Below are 21,092 nucleotides of genomic sequence, written 5' to 3' on the forward strand. Positions count from 1 at the left end.
TCTACTTGTTTTATTGAAAACAATATTATTTTTAAGGAAGAACAGAGACACTAAAACCACGGAACCACTAAATATTCTGCTGTAAAGTTTATTTTTTAACATTTTACAGATGACGGCACAATAAATCCAGATATTGGCCGGCTACTTCACTGTCGCTGTAGCTGTAGTGCTTTTCTTTTTTTTTATTGAACATCATGAAATTTAATAATGAGTGACAAAAAAAAATAAAATAAAATAAAATCCCGCGTCTTAAAATTCCCATAACAGACAGTTGAACAGTTTGTAGAAGTCAATGGTTCCCAACCTAGGGGTCCATACACCCCTTGGGGTCCAAGATAAATCTGAGGGGTCACAAATTATTAGAGGAAGAAGAAAGAGAGAAATTTCTGTCTTTTATTTTTTACATTTTTGTGTGAAATATTGGATAAAATGAAACAATCCTGCAGTAATACTGAGACATGAATCCAGTCTGAGCTTTCACAGCTTCAGAGTTTCGGCTCATAGAGACGGGATGTTCTGCTGAACTCGCATCTGAATTAACGAAGTGTGTGTGTTTCTTTGAGAGTTTGCGTGGCGAATGCTCGGTGTCTGAAAAAACTAACATCGCCAACAATTTCCCATGAGCCTTTGCCAAAAGCACCTTGTTCGCCCCCCCCCCCCGTTGAGTTGGACAAACATGGCCGACAGGCTGAATCCAAATGTCTGGACTTGGCGCGCTCTTGCGGAGGTTTGCGGGTGCTGAGGGCCGTCCAACCCCCCACAACTCATCCGGTCCACAAGGGGCCTCAAGCGGACTTCCTGCAGACTTCCAGAGAGTCCGCTTGGGGTGCGGACGTCACCAGACTTCACTGACTTTTCCAATCGCAGACTTAAAAAAAACAAAACAAACTTATTAGGAATGTGTAAAACGGTTAGTCGTTAAAACGTCACTTGAGTCATGCGATCACCGTGGTTGTAGTTGTTGACTGTTGCTTCGACCGTTTCCACAGCGACGAGTGAAACAGACTTGAGGCCTGCCTATCTAGACTCGACGTGATGCCGGTGAACGCACAGTACGTACGGCTGAAGGCCGCAGGTCCAGAGGGTGGACGTTTGGATTCAGCCGCAGCGTCCTACCTGATAATCCACCAGCGTCGCTCATCTGACCTCTGACCTCTGACCTCCCTGTGGACCAATCACTTTATTATATCACTTCAAAGAAACTTTCCGCTCTAAACTCTGTCGTTCTTCCTGCGGATAACCGGCTCCAGGCTGCAGCTTCATTCCTGAAAGAGATTTCGTTCGTCTACGTCTTTCTCAGACCTTATCTTACATTAGAGCCGGGCCTTTGTTTCTTATTTTCCCTGTTTTTATATAAGTATATTTCTAAAAGTGTGTTTTTCAAATTGTTTTTTATGCGAATTTGTGTTTAGTGGTTTTGACTTCATAGTCCGTTTGGTTTCTCACTCAGTTTTATGTGTTTTTTCATTTTAAAGGTTCAGCTCCTTCAGTCTGTACACCAAACTCTGCTTTCTGTTCCGCTGATTTTAACACCCGCATTAATCAGTGTGTGTATTTTAAATTTAATGTTTTTATAAAGGACATGATGCTGTTTTTATCAACTATATAAACTCTGAATATAAATGGTTATGAGGAAAACGTAATCAGCTGTTTATTATCCTGTCTGGATTTTACTGATTTTAAACTTAGTTGTTTATAATTGTTTTCCTCATTAGTCTGAAGTTGATCAGAATTTGTACTGTTATTGCCGGTTAAAGGTGGAGCATGTGATTCTGGAGAAATCCAATACACGACAAACACCGTGATACAGAGCGAACAACGACTCAGCAAGTAATGTCACTAACGTTAGGAAGGCTGTGGGTTAGCTTAGCCAGGTTGTGTGTTAGCTTAGCCAGGCTGTGGGTTAGCGTAGCTCGGTTGTGGGTAAGCAAACTGTCGCTACAGCAGCTGCTGCTAAGCTAACAGCCAGAGAGGACGGGACGGTTTCCCAGAGCCAGCACAGCAGCTCCAGACAGCGACGCTCACAACTCTCCTGCTGCTGTAGCTAACATCACAACAGCAGCAGATCTTATTAAACTAGAGAGTCAGCTGAGTGTCCGCGGGCAGGTCGTTTAACGTCACCTGACACACACATCGTGGCTGGAACAGTGCTGTGCGGCTCGGTCCGAGCCTCTTTGTGTTTCCTGTTCGCAGAGCCGGGTCAAACACCGGAGGGTTTCAGCGCTCACACTGAACGCACAGCTAGCGGACCGCGACGCGTTTAAAAAAAAAAAAAAAAGACGTGTACTGGAGTAGAATCGCAGACCCCACCTTTTTAATAATTTAAAGGAATTCTTCACCCAAACTTGTTGAATTGTCAACCCAAAATATTTGAATTTGTTCGAAGTCAAGTTTAAATCCTCCCAAGACCCCCACACTGAGCCAGCACCCCTGCGTCCTCCGGACCCCCTGGACCCTCTGGGCCCTCTGGGCCAGTTCACTAATCCATCCATGCATTGAGTTTAAGGATCGAAACAAAATGATGTTTGGGTGAAATATTCCTTTTAATATTTTGAGTGTAATTACCAGCCAACTAGTTGGGAGTTAAAACTCCTACCAGTTCATCCTTCAGTCACATTAATACATTTTGACGATAATTTAAGATGATTTTTTTTCTCATATTTTAATTTTTATGCCCATAAAATTTAAGCGGACTGCAAGTTAAAAACATTTGTTCTTCATGTTTTTGTCTTTTTTAACATTTGGAAAAATTACAAATGATTTTGTCCTTTTTTTTTACTTTCCTCTGAGTGGTTTCATTGTGTTCACAAAGTGAAAACTGATGTGAGCGGTTTTTACAGATGATGATGATGCAAGAAATTAAATCAAATAAGACAAAAGAAACGTATGTATAACCAAGTAACAGTAGTGCGAAGGAGGCAATTTAAAATCATGACATGTATAATATAACTGTGACATAATTATGACACGTGAAGTTATAATTTTGACACATCGATAACGCCCGTCACAGATTAAAACCACGCAAACATTCATATATTCTTAAATCTATACATTTTGCCATCCACTTACATTTTAATGACTGACAATCATACAATATATTAATAATTAATCATTGAATACACTGGAAAACTGGAAATACTTACTTATTCATGTCAGTCAGACAATCCAGAAATTAGTTTTTTATATCAACATGATTAACTTTTCATGTTCAGGACCAAGTAAAGTTTATTTAGGAGAAAATGCTTTTTGTAATATATATTTCCACGATACTCTTCTGTGCTTGTAAAATAAGTTTTTCATCCATTCATGTGTAACACAGAATACTGCATGAAGGTACAGTGACGATCTCGCTGTCCTTTTTAAAATCGTTGCAGTTTCATATCCGAGATGATTTTATTATTCTGTCGTGTAATAAACAGATTTTCAAGAAATAAATGTGTTCATTCTTTATTTAACTACACATCAGTTTGAATCACTTGTTGTAGCTTTTTTTTTGTGTTTTCAGTATCTGGATTTTCTCCTGTTGAAGCTGAAACTCTGTTGGACTGAAGACAAATGTGACAGTCTGGGAGAAATTAACTTTTTATTATAACATAACTTTAAGTTAAAAAGGGACAAAAAGTGAACATGCAACAAAACATATTTACTGCTTGGCTCGATGAGTGGACAAATCCCCAGACTGTAGAGAAGGAATACAAATCTGACCAGACGTACAGTCACTATTTGCATATAAGAAGACTATCATTACATATAATATTTATCAACCTGGGGATGGATGTTTTGTCAATTCTTTATCTATTTTATTAAATTTAGTACAATTTTATATATTTTTATACTGTCCCTGCTTTATGTTACAAATCTATGTATATGCAGCCTTTTGTTGTTGTCGTTTAAAATGCTGTTCTGCATAATGCAATGAAGTTTTTTTTTATTATTATGTTTAAATTGGCCACAAACATGTTTTTACACCTGGACAGGTCTAGGTGTCCACATACTTTTGGCCAGATAGTGTAACAGTGACATTTCAGTTAAAAGGTTAAATCATTTTCCTATTTCCCAGTTACCCATATACTTTGGTTTTTAGCTGAAAAAAGTGGTTTTGGGGTTTAGTTGCTCTTTTTAAATAATGTTTTTGGCCATCTCTTCTTCTCTTCACCACTTTTAATTTAGTTTCTTCAAAATGCGTGAAACAGCGCCCTCTGGATGTGAACGGCTGGTGAACGGCAGCCTGTGCGGTCAAAGGTGGTATTGCACTCCGACAGTAGCGCCAATCGTGTTGAGTCTGCCAGAGAGAAGCAGGTGAAGGTGATTAAAACATGTCGTTCATATGCGGTGAAACTGTGAAAAGTACAGGATTTTGGAAAAGAAACCGAGTCTCAGGTCAGTCGCACTCTGGCCTTACAGCAAACTAATTATAGAAGGTTAACAGCGTCATTTAAATTAAACGAGTTAGCTAGTTTTTCTGCTATATAAGCTAATTTATTTTTGTTAGCTAGCGGCAGCGATGGCGGGAGAAGTTCTGTTAACAAACAAACAAGATGGCGTCGCAGCAGCAAGTGCAGCGGGACGTTATTAGACACAGTGGACAAGAAGCAGTTCACCTCCACGAAGGAAAAGACTGCAGATAACGTGAGTAAAATACGCCCTCTGTGTGTCTTTGTCTGCTAGCTGGCTAAATATTTAGTAAGATGTATGTTTACTGTATAATCCCAGTGGAGGACATTGTGCTGCGTTACGTTGTGTGTCAGGGCTCTGAAGCTGGTTGTTGCTGAAGTTATGGAGGTTGTTTTTGTTTATTTATAGGGGACAGTGCACATTAACAACATCAATGTAAAGGTGCAGCGGTCAATGTTAGCTGACAGCTATGCTATGATGAAAAGCTTTTTTTTAAAAATAATAAAGTTACAAAGACAATAAGAGACAAGAAACTGGAGGAAATGTAACACAACACTGTCCTAACAGCCTTATAGTAATAACACAATCAGACAAGGTAAGTTTATTTGTAATGCACCTTTCAACAACAAGGAGATTCAGTGTTGTAAAATGCATCATTATTTCGCCACAGACAGATTTAAAAACTCTGTATACTGTGAAATACAGAGAGGTTCACCTGAAGGTTTGACAACAGCTTGAATGTGTTACAGAGTGGATCCTCTTCCCTCGCAGACGATCTTTGGTCGAGTTCAGACAAGTTTACTTTTGTTCTGTCATCGAGTTTCTCACATAATTAACATTAATCAGTGACCGCTGATCTGAGCTGCTGCCGGAGGCGCTTTGTCTTTTGAACCGGTGGAAGTGACGTCAGCGCCGGCCGAACAGGAGAAGCTGCTTCCTGAATGTTTTCTGGTGCTCTGAGCTTTGATGATGAGGAGGAGGAGGAGGAGAGAGAGTCTGATGAAGCCAACGTGGACGTCAGAACTCAGTCAGTCGCACCAAATCATTTTTCACGTTCACACTAATTATCACTCTCGTATGCAGTGAAAGGGCAGCAAAGAAATGCAGTAGAGAGCAGTAGGGGTGGGCGAGATGGCCCTCAAATAATACCCTGATATTTCAGGGTATTTTGTCTATTGGGGGGAAAAACAAATGATGAAAAGAATACATTAATACCCTATTTCTAGTAGGGTATTCATTATTTCACCATTCATTATTTCACCATTTTAATTGTACTTAATTCTCCACGTTATTTTAGTGTTTACTCACAAACTACTTTAATCTGCTCACCTTGCTTTTCCCTGCAGTCCCCCCTCCACACACACACACCTTTTGTCTCTTACTGCACACACCTGTTCGCCCCGCCTCTTCCTGTATGTGTCTTCATCAGCTCTATGTTTCCAGAAAACAGAAGACAAAGCCGCCCAAAACAGAACTTCTCCGCACGGCATGTGAGTCCGTCAGTAGACCGCACAGGAGGGGTGAAGGCGAGGGGAGATTGTCCACTAGTTAATCGATCGCGGACGGCGTCCTTCTCTTGGACGGATAAAAAATGTTGAAATGGGTCGCCAAATATACTTCGGCGGCCGTTAATATACCTGGGCGGCCCGCCCAAGTAAAGTCTGCGTGGGAAACACTGAAACCCCTTCCACACTACTGAAGTCGCTCCCCTTTTCCACCACCGTGGAGCCGGTAGCAATGTTACTTTCGCTTTCAGCCGCGCTTGTTGCTGTGTGTAACGGTATGACGTCATTACGTCAAGTCAGAATATTACCATTATCACGATATTAAAAATTATACGCTGACGGTACTGAAACACCGAAGCTAGTACGTCGTGTCGGAGCTTGTGTCAAAGGAAGAATACCGGGCGACTGCTTCAAAAAGATTCATTCAGTTTGACAGTTTGGAAAGTTGTTCAAGTGATACAAACATCGGTGGGATAAAAACAGGAGAATAACTGAGAAATATGGCAGCGTACACGTAAATATCAAACACACTGGGATACACCACACCAATAAGGTACATTCATATTTTGTGTCAACAAAGAGATTGTATATGTTCAACAATACATTTAGCAGTTATTTTACAGTATCATGTTTTACACGCAGGCTTATTGGACTTGTATTGCACAAATATCCGCCTGAAACTCTAAAAACCAGCCGGGTGTTGAAGTGCTTTGGCTCCAGTCTTGAAAGGCTGCTGTTGGTTTTACAAACCACCAGATGTCCCTGTGCTGCTGAGTCTGAAGCCCCGAAGGTTCGAATCTTCTTTTTGGCACAAACAAGCTTCATGAGGCTTCATCCGCCCGTCACTAGTTGCTCTAGTGAAAGGATGGAGTTTCACTGCCAGCCAGAGAAGTGGTGGAGGAGGAAAAGTGTTAATAAAGAGGCACGTGAAATCCTGACTCGGGTCAAAACACAGAAAAGTGATGCACCTGAACGTGATGCAGTTTACTTTGGTTAAAAACTTTAAGGTTTTGTGTCAGTATTCAGACTTGTGCTGGTTTTTAATGACTGATGTGCCTGTTTACTGTCCACAGAGATAACAGGGAGCGTAATTCATTATTTGCTTTAAGAACACATTCCACCTCTCGTGGAGGCGAACAGAAGAAATAGGAGATATTGGAGAGGAGCAGAGTTGCAAAGCAGCTGAAACGACGATGTGAAGAGGAAATTGTTTTTTTTTATCAGCTTTAACATCCTCTGACAGGAGGCCGTTTCCTCTTCCTGTGCAATAACAACCTGTTCAGCGGCAGGGCTGAACGCTCAGAGACCCTCCATAAAGACCCGAAGGCTTGATCTTTCGTACTGAAAACGATGTCTGTCTGATGCGATCGTCAGTGATCCGCCTGCGCCGCCACGTCTTTCAGCTCTCTGCTGCTGCAGCTGCTGTCTCGCAGACGCGTCCTGTGGAGATGTAAAAATAAAGACTCTAAGATGTGACTTCACTCAAAAATGCAATAATAACTTTATTTTGCTTGTAAGTTAGAGGAGGAGGAGACGTTAGCGTGAAGCTAATATGTGGTTGTTGTGTGGCTGCTGATCGGCTCAGTGTGACCGTCGGCTCTTCCTATGATACAGCAAGATTTGATCGGTTGTATTGAAATAAGGTCTTTTATCTGCGTAGAAACAGAAGTAACTGTATTCCATCGAATTAATGCAGAACTTGTGGCCGGCGTCATGAAACCAAAAAATATATGAAATACAAATGTCTCCCTCTTGGTTTCTGATGTTTTTCTCAAAGGAGAACACAGGACAAGTGATTTACAGAGCAGATGTGTTGCTGTAGCAGACAAGAACATTTCATTTCAGTTGGCAGTGAATGTGGGATTGATTATGGAAACTCTCTCACGGCTGAGTAATGAATACAGGCACACGAAGCAGCAGGAACCACACTGGTGTGTTTTTGGTTCGTGTAGGTGAACGTTACCTTTTGATGACAATGGCTGCCACTATGACAATGAGCACGGTGTGCAGAGTGAAGAGAAGCAGGCGAACGGCCAGCAGTACGTCAGCTGTTCCACCGTTTGTTCCTGTGAAGCAGATCAGATGGACTGAAACATCAGGAAGATCCACTCTGTTATCTTTTTCTATACGTTCTCTGAAATGCCCATTTTGGTCTTCAAGTGATGATGAAGACTTATGAAGATCATGTGATGTGATTTGAAAGCACCAGAGAAGCTAGTAAATCGACCTCGAGGTGAGATTTTGTCAACTGCTGTTCAATCAGTTAAATGTATTCTCTTTTTGATCATTACAGTTTAGACCAAATAAGTACGCAAGTCAAAACAAACACAAGGAATTATGCGCTGGCTTCTAAAGGCAAGAAATACTTTAAATCTCAGTCAAGTGCAATATAGAGTTGTGAAGTGGGTGGAGATAAATCAAGCGCCCGTAGTTCCAGAAGTAAAAGACGACGTTGGTGACTAACAGTTCTGTCTGCTCCGGTCTCTGGCGAAACTCTCCTGTCGAATCATCGGACCGAAAGATGAACAGCTGTGTTAGAAAATATCTGTTTTATGATTTTAAAAAGGTACAAGAAGCCCGTGGGCACGAAGGAGAGAAGTCAACTACGACTCCCAGGGTGCATTTCACCAACAAACGTCCAATCCCAGAGCTTCACGTTCGGTTACGTGTGCTGCTGATGGGGGTTAAAGCTAAAGGTTACACTGTTGAGGAAACTGAAAACGCAAACTTAAACCAGTTCACTTCCAGACTCTTGCTCAGTTTCGTAGAGTTCGGTAAACATTTGTTCAGCGAAGAAGCATTTTGAATTCGCTACGGCGCCGATGCTCAGATTGATCGGCCAGCGATCGTTATCGGCCGATCTTCATTCTAAATAGTTTGATCGGCGGTCTCTATAAAGGCCGATCAGGTGATGCAGTGCCGCCCAGGTATATTAATGGCCGGAGACCGTTCAGTCCCACGTTGGTATGATCGTTTCGATACGTCATTAACAACAAGCCGCCTCCGCACGCGCCTCACCTGCCGCGGTGAAAACAGAATCGCAGGTGAAAAATTTAAATTAGAACTAGAAATAAATAATGCCAATAAAAAAACTGTCAATTCGCGATACTTTCTCTTAATTTTAATGCTTCATATACAATGTTAAATAACACAATAAATAGACCGCGTGATCGGTATCGGCCGATGCTGCTTCCAGTGATCGTCCCCAAAATCCCGATCGGAGCGCCCTTAAGCTTGGTCGATGCTCGCGCGAGACACCGTGGCGTGGGCCTCCACAGAGGCGCTTGTGCTCAGCTCATTGTTCGTTGCTATATTCTCCGACACGCCAGGGGGCGTACAAACAAAATATCCTGTGAATAGGCAAGAGGTCAACGAGTTACCGAAGAATTATCAACATGGCGATCCCTCATACTTTCCCACGCTCTCTTAGAGAAGGACTCATGTTGCCTGTGTGGTGGCGGCGATCTCTCTCCGTGAACTGAGTCATGTGGCTGTACCCGTGGTCTCTCAAAAAAGGGCGGTAGAGGTGTTTGTAGAGGCGAACCTGCTCGGAAAGTCTACCTTTGGCGTCCATGTTGAAATTCAGACAAGCGGCGTGACAGCTTATGCTCGACGCGAAAGGCGCGATGGCGTCATTTTGGCCCGCAGCCCCTCATGCCGGGGACACTGCGTCAAGCGTAAACCAGGCTTTACCTCCGACTGTCTGCTTCTCCATAGCAACCGCAGCTGAGGCATATGGGTATTGTAGTATTTAGACCTGTGAGCCAAACTGACGTGATTTCTCAGAAACTAAATGTGAAAAATTCAAACTGGTGGTCAGAACATAAACCCGTGTGATCGTCGCATTATCCAGGAGAGTCCTGAGTTTCTGCGTTCAGTAACATTAAAGAGATCGTTTAAAGAAATAAATGGTAATGGCTTCCTCCCTCTTCACAACTCTGTGTGAGTATAAATAATATTTCCACCACAGAGAAAACTGATCAAACAAACCTTCCTCTTCAGCCTCCACATGCAGGCTGTACGGCGGGGAGAGCGTCCTGACGTCTTCAAGTCTACAGGTGTAGTTCCCAGAATCCTCTGGGGTCAGAGAGCTGAGGTGGAAGGCGGGGCCGGACTCTGAGAGGGCGTGGCCATCTCTGAACCAGGTGATCTCCAGTGGGTGGACAGTACAGTCTGCAGTGCAGCACAGCGTGACGGTTTCACCTCTTCTCACCTGTCTGTCACCGCTGCAGCTGTTTATCTCCATGCGAGTCCAATCTAAATCAGTGTAATGTAAAATTAATTTTCATTATAAATATTTTTTATTTACATTTAGTACACAGTTTTGAGCAAAGTGATGTGTTTAAGACTTGTCAGAGCTTGAAGTCACCATTTAAAGTCACTTACTGATGTCTTCAATTAGGCCTAGTTTATTTATAGAGCTGAAACAATTAGTTGGTCGACAGAAAATCAAACTGGAACAATTTTGATAATTTATTATAATTTATTGTTTTTCAAGCAAAAATGCCACATCTGCTTGATCCAGGCTCTCCAATGTGCGGATTTTCTGCTTTTCATTGTCTTTATGATAGTAAACTGAATATCTTTGGGACATGGACTGTTGGTCGGACAAAACAAAAGATGTTTATGTTAGTTGTGCAAAAAACGACTCATGCAAGATTGAAATTGAAGAAATAAAAGCAAGCTTTAATAACAACAGCAGATACAAGTCAAACAAAAGAGGCAGGCAACTAAAACCAGTGGGAGCAGCCTGATGCAAACAACAAAAGAGGAAATACAAAAACTAATACTACGAACTAATGACAAACCAGAAATGCACAGCAAACACATGGACTAAATACACTAGGGAAGGACAACAAAGGGACAGGTGCAGCTAATCAAGGCGGGCAGACAATCGCACAGGTGGGAAACATACCAAGACAGGAAGTGAAGTTAACCAAGACGCACGAGGAAGAAAATAAAACAGAAAGTCACTGAACTAAAACCCGAAACCATAGCAGCTTAGACGTCACCTTGGACTCTGGTAAACTGTTGTGGACATTTTTCTCTGTTTACAACCTCTGAGGTGCCTTTGAGCAAGACGTTTAACCCCCAGCAGATCCTGCGGGTGTACTGGGCAGCCTTTAGGTGTGACCGTTTGTAACTGTGTTAATATGAACGGGGTGTTCCTGCAAAAGACAGCCTGGCTCTCAGTGAAAAAATGATCAGTTATTCTTTTTATTGCCACTATTGGATCATCATATGATGCTCTTACCAGTGACTGTGAGCTTCACTCCCGATGGGTCAGTAAAATATCCTCTGTTTTTATCAGCCTCCATTCTGAAGCGAAGAGTCGCGTCGTCGTCCTCCTGTAAATCTGAGATCTGTAAAGTGCAGTTTCCCTTCTTGTCTCCCAGGTATTTGTAACGAGGACTGTTGTTGTTTGATTCACTGTCGTACACAGACGGGGCGGGGCCCTGACAAATGGCATAGTTCTGGCACCAGACGACTCTGATGATCTCTATGGAAACTTCTCTTCCGTTCTGAATGACGGACTTCAGCGGTGTGAAGGTGCAGGGGAGGGTGACAGTCGATCCTTTCACAGCACAAACAGGATCTGGGTAGTTCACGCTTTGACCCACAGCACCTGGAAACACACAACACAGCGATGACGGCTGAGTTTAGGAATAAAGGACCTTTAGAGCGAGTGCTTACGTGTGAAAACGCTGATAGAAAATGCAGAGTGACGGCATTAAAATGGGCCTCCAGCACTAAAACAGGAGACAAACTGTGACAAAAATAGCAGCAAGGACATGTATCGTTTCAGAAAAGATTAAAGTAACATACAGTAACTTAGATAAAGTCTGTGTCTTACCAGTCAGCATTAACAGAAAGCCCCAGGGAATCTTTTTGTCCCAAAACGCCATCCTTACTTTCTTAATTTAACCTTTTTCTTGTTCAGATGTTTGGTCAAACTACGGTTACTATCAAACTAGTGCTGATTAAGACACTGACTGGCTGTCAAGCTGAGAGGCTGCTTTAAATATCTTTGTGGTTACTTCATCCTTTTTTCTTTTTTTTTTTTTTATCAAGAAGCATTACCTTGTGTGGGTTAACATTTCCTGTGATGTTGACACCTTATTTGGAGAGAAACAGTATCTGTTTAGGAGAACGGTTGTATCATCCAATGAAGGTGGACAGAGGAAATGATGTGATGCAGTGATATATAGCCAGACATTTTGCATCGTGTCTTTGTGGTCACTTCCTCCTTTTTTTTTCTCAAGAAGCATTGTCATTTTTCCTGTAAAACCACTTCCTGGCTGCAGCTGCTCAGATGTGCAGATCTGCTGCTTTTCCTCTGAACGACTGTAATAACTGTAATGTTTGTTAATAACGTCGAGCTTCGGACTGTCGGTCGGACACGACGACACGGTGAAGGCGTCACTTTGGGCTCTGGGTCGTCGTGACGGCGTTTCTCACCGTTTTCACAAGTTTTACAGACCGATCGATCGAGACGGAGGATATTGCACAGCAGTAATAGAAGTATGAATAAATATCAATAAATAGGGAATTTTAAACTGAAAAGAGTATATTGCACCAGAGTATTAACACAGCATATTGCACAATTATGTCAAGTATTGCAGAGATGTTAATGATCAATGTCCAGTTTAGTGACTTAAGAATCATCAGCTGCAGTCCGATACAAACCGGTTCAACATGAGCTCCAGCTCCACCAGCTGCAGCAGCAACATCCTGCTTTACATTAATGCACGAGGAATAATAACCTGATGATAGAATATATAACAGCACAGCAGCCACAGGGACGCTGCACTGCTTTAATGCTTTAAGGGCTTTTTCCTGATCACACTCTCACACTTTCACTGCAGCAGAGGGTTTCACAGAGTGTACTTTTACTGCAGTAGAGGACCTGAATACTTCCTGCAGCACTGGACGTCCTGCAGACACTATCACTCAGAGATTAGGCAGAACGATACAGTACACAACTGTGAGTAGTTACTAAGACACCAGTGAGGAACGACCTGATAATTAATGAATCGTTAATAAGTAGTTCCTGAATAACTCTGAATTAGGGCTGTCACAGTTGTCGTGGCCAAAAGAATTCACTATAACGATATTATTGCGATATCTATAGAACATTTTAAATGATAATAATGCTGTCAATCAAATGCATCTTTAACTTTGTTCGTTGTGTGTTTTGTCTCCTTGTTGGTAAATGAATTACACTCAAAATCAGAGTGCAGGGAGGTGGAGTCTGTTCCCACGGCTTGATTTTGCACGGCAGTGGTGGCCAGTTACTGCGTCTTATATGATCAAATGTGTATTATTAACATGATATAAATATTTCATTTTTAAATATCGCGACACCCCTACTCTGAATCGAGGACTATATAGCAGATAATGATGAGTAACTAGAGAACAGACTGGGAGATAATATACTGATGAATCATTACGTAATGATTAGTTCATAAATATCTGTGAATCAACACACTGACCACTCTATTAATATCGATCAGCCACTGAGCAGCACAAAACAGAAGGACTCATTAATTACTCATTACTTAATCTCTAGTTACTCTTTCTGTGCACCCCCAAGTAAAGTGAAGCATCATCGTACAAAACTAAACAATACTGAGTTTTTACTGAGGAATTCACAATTATTCCTTAATAGCAAACCAGAGATTTTGTTTGTGGAAACAGTGAAAGAAAGAGTTAAATAAGAGACAGGTTTAAAACAGCTGTAAAGTGTTGTAGAGCTAACACGTCTGTATCACGGAGTGTGGAATAAAAAGCACACGACACCTTCTAGGAGGTTTCCCCTTTTATTATCTGTTCAGAACTTCAGCCTTTCAGAAAACAGAAAAGTTTACTGATCCATCATTCTAGATGATAACTAGATGCCCAGTGACAGTTATCGAAGAGGAGATTGTAGTCTGAGCCGCCGGTCGCCACAGTCAGCAACAGTCTTCCTCCCCTGGAAATTCCCAGTTCTGATAACCTGCAAAGAGAAAAAACACAGACCCGCTGACCATGTGTTCTGTAAAGATACGAATCTATTTTGGAAAAACACAAAGATATACCTTCCAGTCTGAGCTCATCTGTCGATCCCTGGTCACCACCGTATCGGAGGAGATGCCGTAGTTTAGTCCTTTATGGACGAGCCACCGAGAGTTGTCTCCCAGCGTCACTCTGGGAAACAAACAGCAGTCTGAAGATGCTTAAAGTGCTTTATCTTCATTTTTGGTTGACTAATAATATTCACATATAAATATGTAATTTCAGCTCAGTGTGTGTGGACTGACCTGACGCCAGTGTGGCTGAATAGTCCGAATAAGTATGAGCTTAATGGTCCGAATGAGGATGAGCTGGATCCCTTTAGTCGTCTCATCCTCTCAGCTAAATAAACTGGAGAGTTGTAGAGCCTCGTCAGCTCGGACCCCGACAGGTCTGTCAGAGCAGCAGATCAGTACAAACAGAAAGTTTTTAGAGCAGCACTGTAGTAGTTTTAAACCACATTTTACCACAGAATCCCCCCCCCCCCCCAAGACTTACTGCCATCAGACCAGGACTCCACAGTAACAGCCAGCAGAGTCAGAGCCAGAGCAGAGAGGAGCATTTTGAAGGAAAACATGTTGGATTGTAATGTGGTTTTTGTCTCCCAGTCACAGGTGAGATTTTATAGAGTCCTGACACTCCTCCCTGTTTGGACACAGTCATCATCCACGTCCCATCTGTCCCAGTTAACATCAGTGTTTGTCACTTGGCAGGCTGCCTCTGTTATTTCCACACTGTTGACTGTAAACACACCAGATTTCATCAAATCGGGGGTCACATCAGCAGAAGGAAACTCAGAAGATCAAGTATAGGAATCTACTGACTAGTTACAAGTCCTGACTCTGGAGTTTGCCATTTGCTTGAGTTTACTAAATCATCTGTCTGGTAACATACACAACGTTTTCGGCCATCCGGCCTTCATCAGTGCGTACAAAAGCAGTGGTATGATCCTATTTAAACAGGGGTGAATGGGCTGAATGTCTCACTATATACCAATATATCATTAGATTATGCCTTAAACAAACGCTTGGAACAGACACCACCTAATGGGTTCATCAGTGAACTAATGCAGTTCATTCTTAACAAAAATATCTTTTTATTTGAGAATAATTATCGACAATATTCAGCTATGGGTTCTCCTCCTGCTTGTGCTTATGCATGTTTATTCATGGCAAGTTCGAGGAAGATTTTATTTACAATAATAACAGTTTTAGGCAATCATAGAAAATGTTTCAGTCATAGTCATCTGGACGCTGTTTTCAGAATCAAGACGTTTCGGTTCCCATCCGGAAGTCATTCTCAATTGTGAAAATGGTCTGAGAACTCAGAAATGTAAGCTACTCTGTGTTACTTAAGCCCCGCCCTCAGGAAGGAGTCTACCTGAGTATCTGTTGATTACTCTGCCTAGTTTCACCTGAAACTGACCTAATTGTTTCCATGATGGCCCAGTAATCAGTAATCAGGCCTATTGTTTTCTGGCTGCACCTCCCTCATCACTGTTAAATACCTGATTAGTTGCAGTTTGCAATGCAGTGAGGAAAACCGCAAAGAACGGTACATAGGTGAGAATAAACAGCCACTTCACAAAGGACTTTATCAGCACAGACGACACGCTAACTCGGGATTGCAGAGCGCCGTGCGTTTGCATCTAAAAGCTACAAACCGCACATTTGAAGACAGCGATGTGAAGATTCAAAGTAGAGAGAAGAGTTGGTTCGAAAGAGGAGTCAAAGAAGCCATTTTTGTGAAAAAAGAAAACCCCTCTTTGAACAGAAATGGTGGTCTGAGATTCAACTTGCCAACTGTTTACCACAGTGTATTAACACCGTGGTCAAGCCAATCACATGCTAATCAGGTACTTAACAGTGATGAGGGAGGTGCAGCCAGAAAACAATAGGCCTGATTACTGATTACTGGGCCATCATGGAAACAATTAGGTCAGTTTCAGGTGAAACTAGGCAGGGTAAACAGCAGACACTCAGGTAGACTCCTTCCTGAGGGCGGGGCTTAAGTAACACAGAGTAGCTTTAATTTCTGAGTTCTCAATTTCACAATTGAGAATGACTTCCGGATGGGAGCCGAAACGTCTTGATTCTGGAAACAGCGTCCAGATGACTACGACTGAAACCTTTTCTACGATAGATCACTCCTGGACGAATGAGGGACTACACCGTCTTAGTTTTAGGCAATATATAATTTTCATGATGTGGTCAGGCAATGAAGAGGAACTCTCAGGTTTCTTTTCCTGTTTAAATTTGTGTATCGGGTCAATATCTTTCTCAATGGAGAAGAGTTTAGAGTCCATACGTTTTTTGGATGTTAAATTAATCAAAGATGGAGATAAAATGACCACAACAATCTTTAGGAAACCCACAGACCAAAAAAAATCGCCGTGAGTCAACTTTACAGGCTTAAACGTATCTGTAGTACAGAAGATGAAATCACCTTGCAAAGCAAGAACATGCTACATACAGTGGTGTGCAAAAGTGTTTGCCCCTTCCTGATTTCTTATGTTTGCATGTTTGTCACACTTAAATGTTTCAGATCAACAAACAAATTTAAATATTAGTCAAAGATAACACAAGTAAACACAAAATGCAGTTTTTAAATGAAGGTTGTTATTATTAAGGGAAAACAAAATCCAAACCTACATGGCCCTGTGTGAAAAAGTGATTGCCCCCTAAACCTAATAACTGGTTGCTCCACCCTTAGCAGCAACAACTGCAATCATTATTATTAAATAATAATAATACTGTCAATCAAATGCATCTTTAACTTTGTTGTGTTATTGTCTCATTGTTGGTAAATGAATTACACTTAAAATCAGAGTGCAGGGAGGTGGAGAGAGAGTCTGTTCCCACGGCTTGATTTTGCACGGCAGTGGTAGCCAGTTACTGCGTTTTACGGGCGGGTGGCAACCAGCGTTGAGGTGCATTACCTCCACCTACTATGACAAAGCGAGAACGGAAAGAAACAGAAATGATTTTAAGAAACGCTGAATTATTTACACGATATGATCAAATGTGTATTAATAACATGATATCAATATTTAATTTTTGAATATCACGATTCTCGTCAGTATCGGTATATCGCGACACCCCTACTCTGAATCGAGGACTATATAGCAGATAATGATGAGTAACTAGAGAACAGACTGGGAGATAATATACTGATGAATCATTAGGTAATGATTAGTTCATAAATATCAGTGAATCAACACACTGACCACTTTATTAATATCGATCAGCCACTGAGCGGCACAAAACAGAAGGACTCATTAATTACTCATTACTTAATCTCTAGTTACTCTTTCTGTGCACCCCAAGTAAAGTGAAGCATCATCATACAAAACTAAACAATACTGAGTTTTTACTGAGGAATTCACAATTATTCCTTAATAGCAAACCAGAGATTTTGTTTGTGGAAACAGTGAAAGAAAGAGTTAAATAAGAGACAGGTTTAAAACAGCTGTAAAGTGTTGTAGAGCTAACACGTCTGTATCACGGAGTGTGGAATAAAAAGCACACGACACCTTCTAGGAGGTTTCCCCTTTGTATTATCTGTTCAGAACTTCAGCCTTTCAGAAAGCAGAAAAGTTTACTGATCCATCATTCGACGAGATGCCCAGTGACAGTTATCGAAGAGGAGATTGTAGTCTGAACCGCCGGTCGCCACAAAGTCACCAACAGTCTTCCTCCCTGGAAATTCCCAGTTCTGATAACCTGCAAAGAGAAAAACACAGACCCGCTGACCATGTGTTCTGTAAAGATCCAAATCTATTTTGGAAAAACACAAAGATATACCTTCCAGTCTGAGCTCATCTGTCGATCCCTGGTCACCACCGTATCGGAGGAGATGCCGTAGTTTAGTCCTTTATGGACGAGCCACCGAGTGTTGTCTCCCAGCGTCACTCTGGGAAACAAACAGCAGTCTGAAGATGCTTAAAGTGCTTTATCTTCATTTTTCGTTGACTAATAATATTCACATATAAATATGTAATTTCAGCTCAGTGTGTGTGGACTGACCTGACGCCAGTGTGGCTGAATGGTCCGACTGCGGATGAGCTGGATCCCTTTGGTCGTCTCATCCTCTCAGCTAAATAAACTGGAGAGTTGTAGAGCCTCGTCAGCTCGGACCCCGACAGGTCTGTCAGAGCAGCAGATCAGTACAAACAAAGTTTTTAGAGCAGCACTGTAGTAGTTTTAAACCACGTTTTACCACAGAATCCCCCCCACCCCCAATATCCTAAAGGACTTACTGCCATCAGACCAGGACTCCACAGTAACAGCCAGCAGAGTCAGAGCCAGAGCAGAGAGGAGCATTTTGAAGGAAAACATGTTGGATTGTAATGTGGTTTTTGTCTCCCAGTCACAGGTGAGATTTTATAGAGTCCTGACACTCCTCCCTGTTTGGACACAGTCATCATCCACGTCCCATCTGTCCCAGTTAACATCAGTGTTTGTCACTTGGCAGGCTGCCTCTGTTATTTCCACACTGTTGACTGTAAACACACCAGATTTCATCAAATTGGAGATCACATCAGCAGAAGGAAACTCAGAAGATCAAGTATAGGAATCTACTGACTAGTTACAAGTCCTGACTCTGGAGTTTGCCATTTGCTTGAGTTTACTAAATCATCTGTCTGGTAACATATACAACGTTTTCGGCCATCCGGCATTCATCAGTGCGTACAAAAGCAGTGGTAAATGGGCTGAATGTCTCACTATATACCAATATATCATTAGATTATGCCTTAAACAAACGCTTGGAACAGACACCACCTAATGGGTTCATCAGTGAACTAATGCAGTTCATTCTTAACAAAAATCTTTTTATTTGAAAATAATTATCGACAATATTCAGCTATGGGTCCTCCTCCTGCTTGTGCTTATGCATGTTTATTCATGGCAAGTTCGAGGAAGATTTTATTTATAATAACAGTTTTAGGCAATCGTAGAAAAGGTTTCAGTCATAGTCATCTGGACACTGTTTTCAGAATCAAGACGTTTCGGCTCCCATCCGGAAGTCATTCTCAATTGTGAAAAATGGACCGGGAACCCAGAAATTTAAGCTACTCTGTGTTACTTAAGCCCCGCCCTCAGGAAGGAGTCTACCTAAGTATCTGCTGTTTACCCTTCCTACTTTCACCTGAAACTGACCTAATTGTTTCCATGATGGCCCAGTAATCAGTAATCAGGCCTATTGTTTTCTGGCTGCACCTCCTCATCACTGTTAAGTACCTGATTAGTTGCAGTTTTCCTCACTGCATTGAATTGAGTAATTCAATGTAGTGAGGAAAACTGCAAAGAACGGTACATAGGTGAGACTAAACAGCCACTTCACAAAAGACTTTATCAGCACAGACGACACGCTAACTCAGGATTGCAGAGCGCCGTGCTTTTGCATCTAAAAGCTACAAACCGCACATTTGAAGACAGCGAGGTGAAGATTCAAAGTAGAGAGAAGAGTTGGTTTGAAAGAGGAGTCAAAGAAGCCATTTTGTGAAAAAAGAAAACCCCTCTTTGAACAGAAATGGTGGTCTGAGATTCAACTTGCCCAAAGTTTACCACAGTGTATTAACACCGTGGTCAAGCCAATCTTATGCTAATCAGGTACTTAACAGTGATGAGGGAGGTGCAGCCAGAAAACAATAGGCCTGATTATTGATTACTGGGCCATCATGGAAACAATTAGGTCAGTTTCAGGTGAAACTAGGCAGGGTAAACAGCAGACACTCAGGTAGACTCCTTCCTGAGGGCGGGGCTTATGTAACACAGAGTAGCTTTAATTTCTGAGTTCTCAATTTCACAATTGAGAATGACTTCCGGATGGGAGCCGAAACGTCTTGATTCTGGAAACAGTGTCCAGATGACTACGACTGAAACCTTTTCTACGATAGATCACTCCTGGACGAATGAGGGACTACACCGTCTTAGTTTTAGGCAATATATAATTTTCATGATGTGGTCAGGCAATGAAGAGGAACTCTCAGGTTTCTTTTCCTGTTTAAATTTGTGTATCGGGCCAATGTCTTTCTCAATGGAGAAGAGTTTAGAGTCCATGTATGTTTTTTGGATGTTAAATTAATCAAAGACCACAACAATCTTTAGGAAACCCACAGACCAAAAAAAATCGCCGTGAGTCAACTTTACAGGCTTAAACGTATCTGTAGTACAGAAGATGAAATCACCTTGCAAAGCAAGAACATGCTACATACAGTGGTGTGAAAAAGTGTTTGCCCCTTCCTGATTTCTTATTTTTTTGCATGTTTGTCACACTTAAATGTTTCAGATCAACAAACAAATTTAAATATTAGTCAAAGATAACACAAGTATTAACACAAAATGCAGTTTTTAAATGAAGGTTGTTATTATTAAGGGAAAACAAAATCCAAACCTACATGGCCCTGTGTGAAAAAGTGATTGCCCCCTAAACCTAATAACTGGTTGCTCCACCCTTAGCAGCAACAACTGCAATCATTATTATTAAATAATAATAATACTGTCAATCAAATGCATCTTTAACTTTGTTGTGTTATTGTCTCATTGTTGGTAAATGAATTACACTTAAAATCAGAGTGCAGGGAGGTGGAGAGAGAGTCTGTTCCCACGGCTTGATTTTGCACGGCAGTGGTAGCCAGTTACTGCGTTTTACGGCGGGTGGCAACCAGCGTTGAGGTGCATTACCTCCACCTACTATGACAAAGCGAGAACGGAAAGAAACAGAAATGATTTTAAGAAACGCTGAATTATTTACACGATATGATCAAATGTGTATTAATAACATGATATCAATATTTAATTTTTGAATATCACGATTCTCGTCAGTATCGGTATATCGCGACACCCCTACTCTGAATCGAGGACTATATAGCAGATAATGATGAGTAACTAGAGAACAGACTGGGAGATAATATACTGATGAATCATTAGGTAATGATTAGTTCATAAATATCAGTGAATCAACACACTGACCACTTTATTAATATCGATCAGCCACTGAGCGGCACAAAACAGAAGGACTCATTAATTACTCATTACTTAATCTCTAGTTACTCTTTCTGTGCACCCCCAAGTAAAGTGAAGCATCATCATACAAAACTAAACAATACTGAGTTTTTACTGAGGAATTCACAATTAT

General features: G+C 41.5%; 2 protein-coding genes and 1 long non-coding RNA gene across 7 annotated transcripts in view; 2 read left to right on the forward strand and 1 right to left on the reverse strand.

Moving 5' to 3' along the window:
- cmtm6 (CKLF-like MARVEL transmembrane domain containing 6) overlaps window positions 1-3,431 on the forward strand; it is a 22,543-nt gene extending 19,112 nt beyond the window's left edge. Inside the window, exons 5-6 of one of the 2 annotated variants that reach the window (XR_006379103.1) lie at window positions 1-1,075; window positions 1,109-3,431. The exon at window positions 1-1,075 is cut by the window's left edge and continues 494 nt beyond it. The gene's annotated coding sequence lies outside the window, so the exon portion shown is untranslated. The other variant, XM_044206875.1, reaches the window with a different exon arrangement.
- Window positions 3,432-4,213: 782 nt separating this feature from the next.
- On the forward strand, window positions 4,214-10,041 carry LOC122881119. Of its 2 annotated transcripts, XR_006379105.1 has the most exons (4): window positions 4,214-4,380; window positions 4,493-4,629; window positions 5,145-5,422; window positions 9,903-10,030. It is a non-coding gene; the product is annotated as an uncharacterized LOC122881119 (long non-coding RNA). The 2 variants fall into 2 exon arrangements; XR_006379104.1 differs by lacking the exon at window positions 5,145-5,422 and having other exon boundaries at window positions 4,229-4,380; window positions 9,903-10,041.
- On the reverse strand, window positions 6,305-11,891 carry LOC122881117 (B-cell receptor CD22-like). 3 transcript variants are annotated; one of them, XM_044206892.1, is made up of 6 exons: window positions 11,755-11,891; window positions 11,155-11,526; window positions 9,891-10,157; window positions 7,864-7,966; window positions 7,243-7,340; window positions 6,305-6,776 (listed from the first exon to the last, which is right to left on the reverse strand). In XM_044206892.1, exons 1-5 carry the CDS (start codon window positions 11,804-11,806, stop codon window positions 7,271-7,273), a joined length of 864 nt encoding a protein of 287 aa, XP_044062827.1. In that variant the 5' UTR covers window positions 11,807-11,891; the 3' UTR covers window positions 6,305-6,776; window positions 7,243-7,270. The 3 variants fall into 3 exon arrangements, with proteins under 3 accessions (XP_044062827.1, XP_044062826.1, XP_044062828.1); XM_044206891.1 differs by having other exon boundaries at window positions 6,305-7,340; XM_044206893.1 differs by lacking the exon at window positions 7,864-7,966 and having other exon boundaries at window positions 6,305-7,340.
- Window positions 11,892-21,092: the final 9,201 nt, after the last annotated feature.

This window comes from Siniperca chuatsi, linkage group LG9 (assembly GCF_020085105.1).
Source record: "Siniperca chuatsi isolate FFG_IHB_CAS linkage group LG9, ASM2008510v1, whole genome shotgun sequence".
NCBI lineage: Eukaryota > Metazoa > Chordata > Actinopteri > Centrarchiformes > Sinipercidae > Siniperca > Siniperca chuatsi.

What these genes read in the sequence shown, in the direction of transcription:
- LOC122881117 (XM_044206892.1), bottom strand. Translation starts at nt 11,806, where the DNA reads ATGGCGTTTTGGGACAAAAAGATTCCCTGGGGCTTTCTGTTAATGCTG. An exon ending in TGTGGAGGCTGAAGAGGAAG is followed by an intron (nt 7,967 to 9,890) that starts GTTTGTTTGATC and finishes TCTGCTTCACAG; the next exon opens with GAACAAACGGTGGAACAGCT. An exon ending in GCAGCCATTGTCATCAAAAG is followed by an intron (nt 7,341 to 7,863) that starts GTAACGTTCACC and finishes ACATCTCCACAG; the next exon opens with GACGCGTCTGCGAGACAGCA.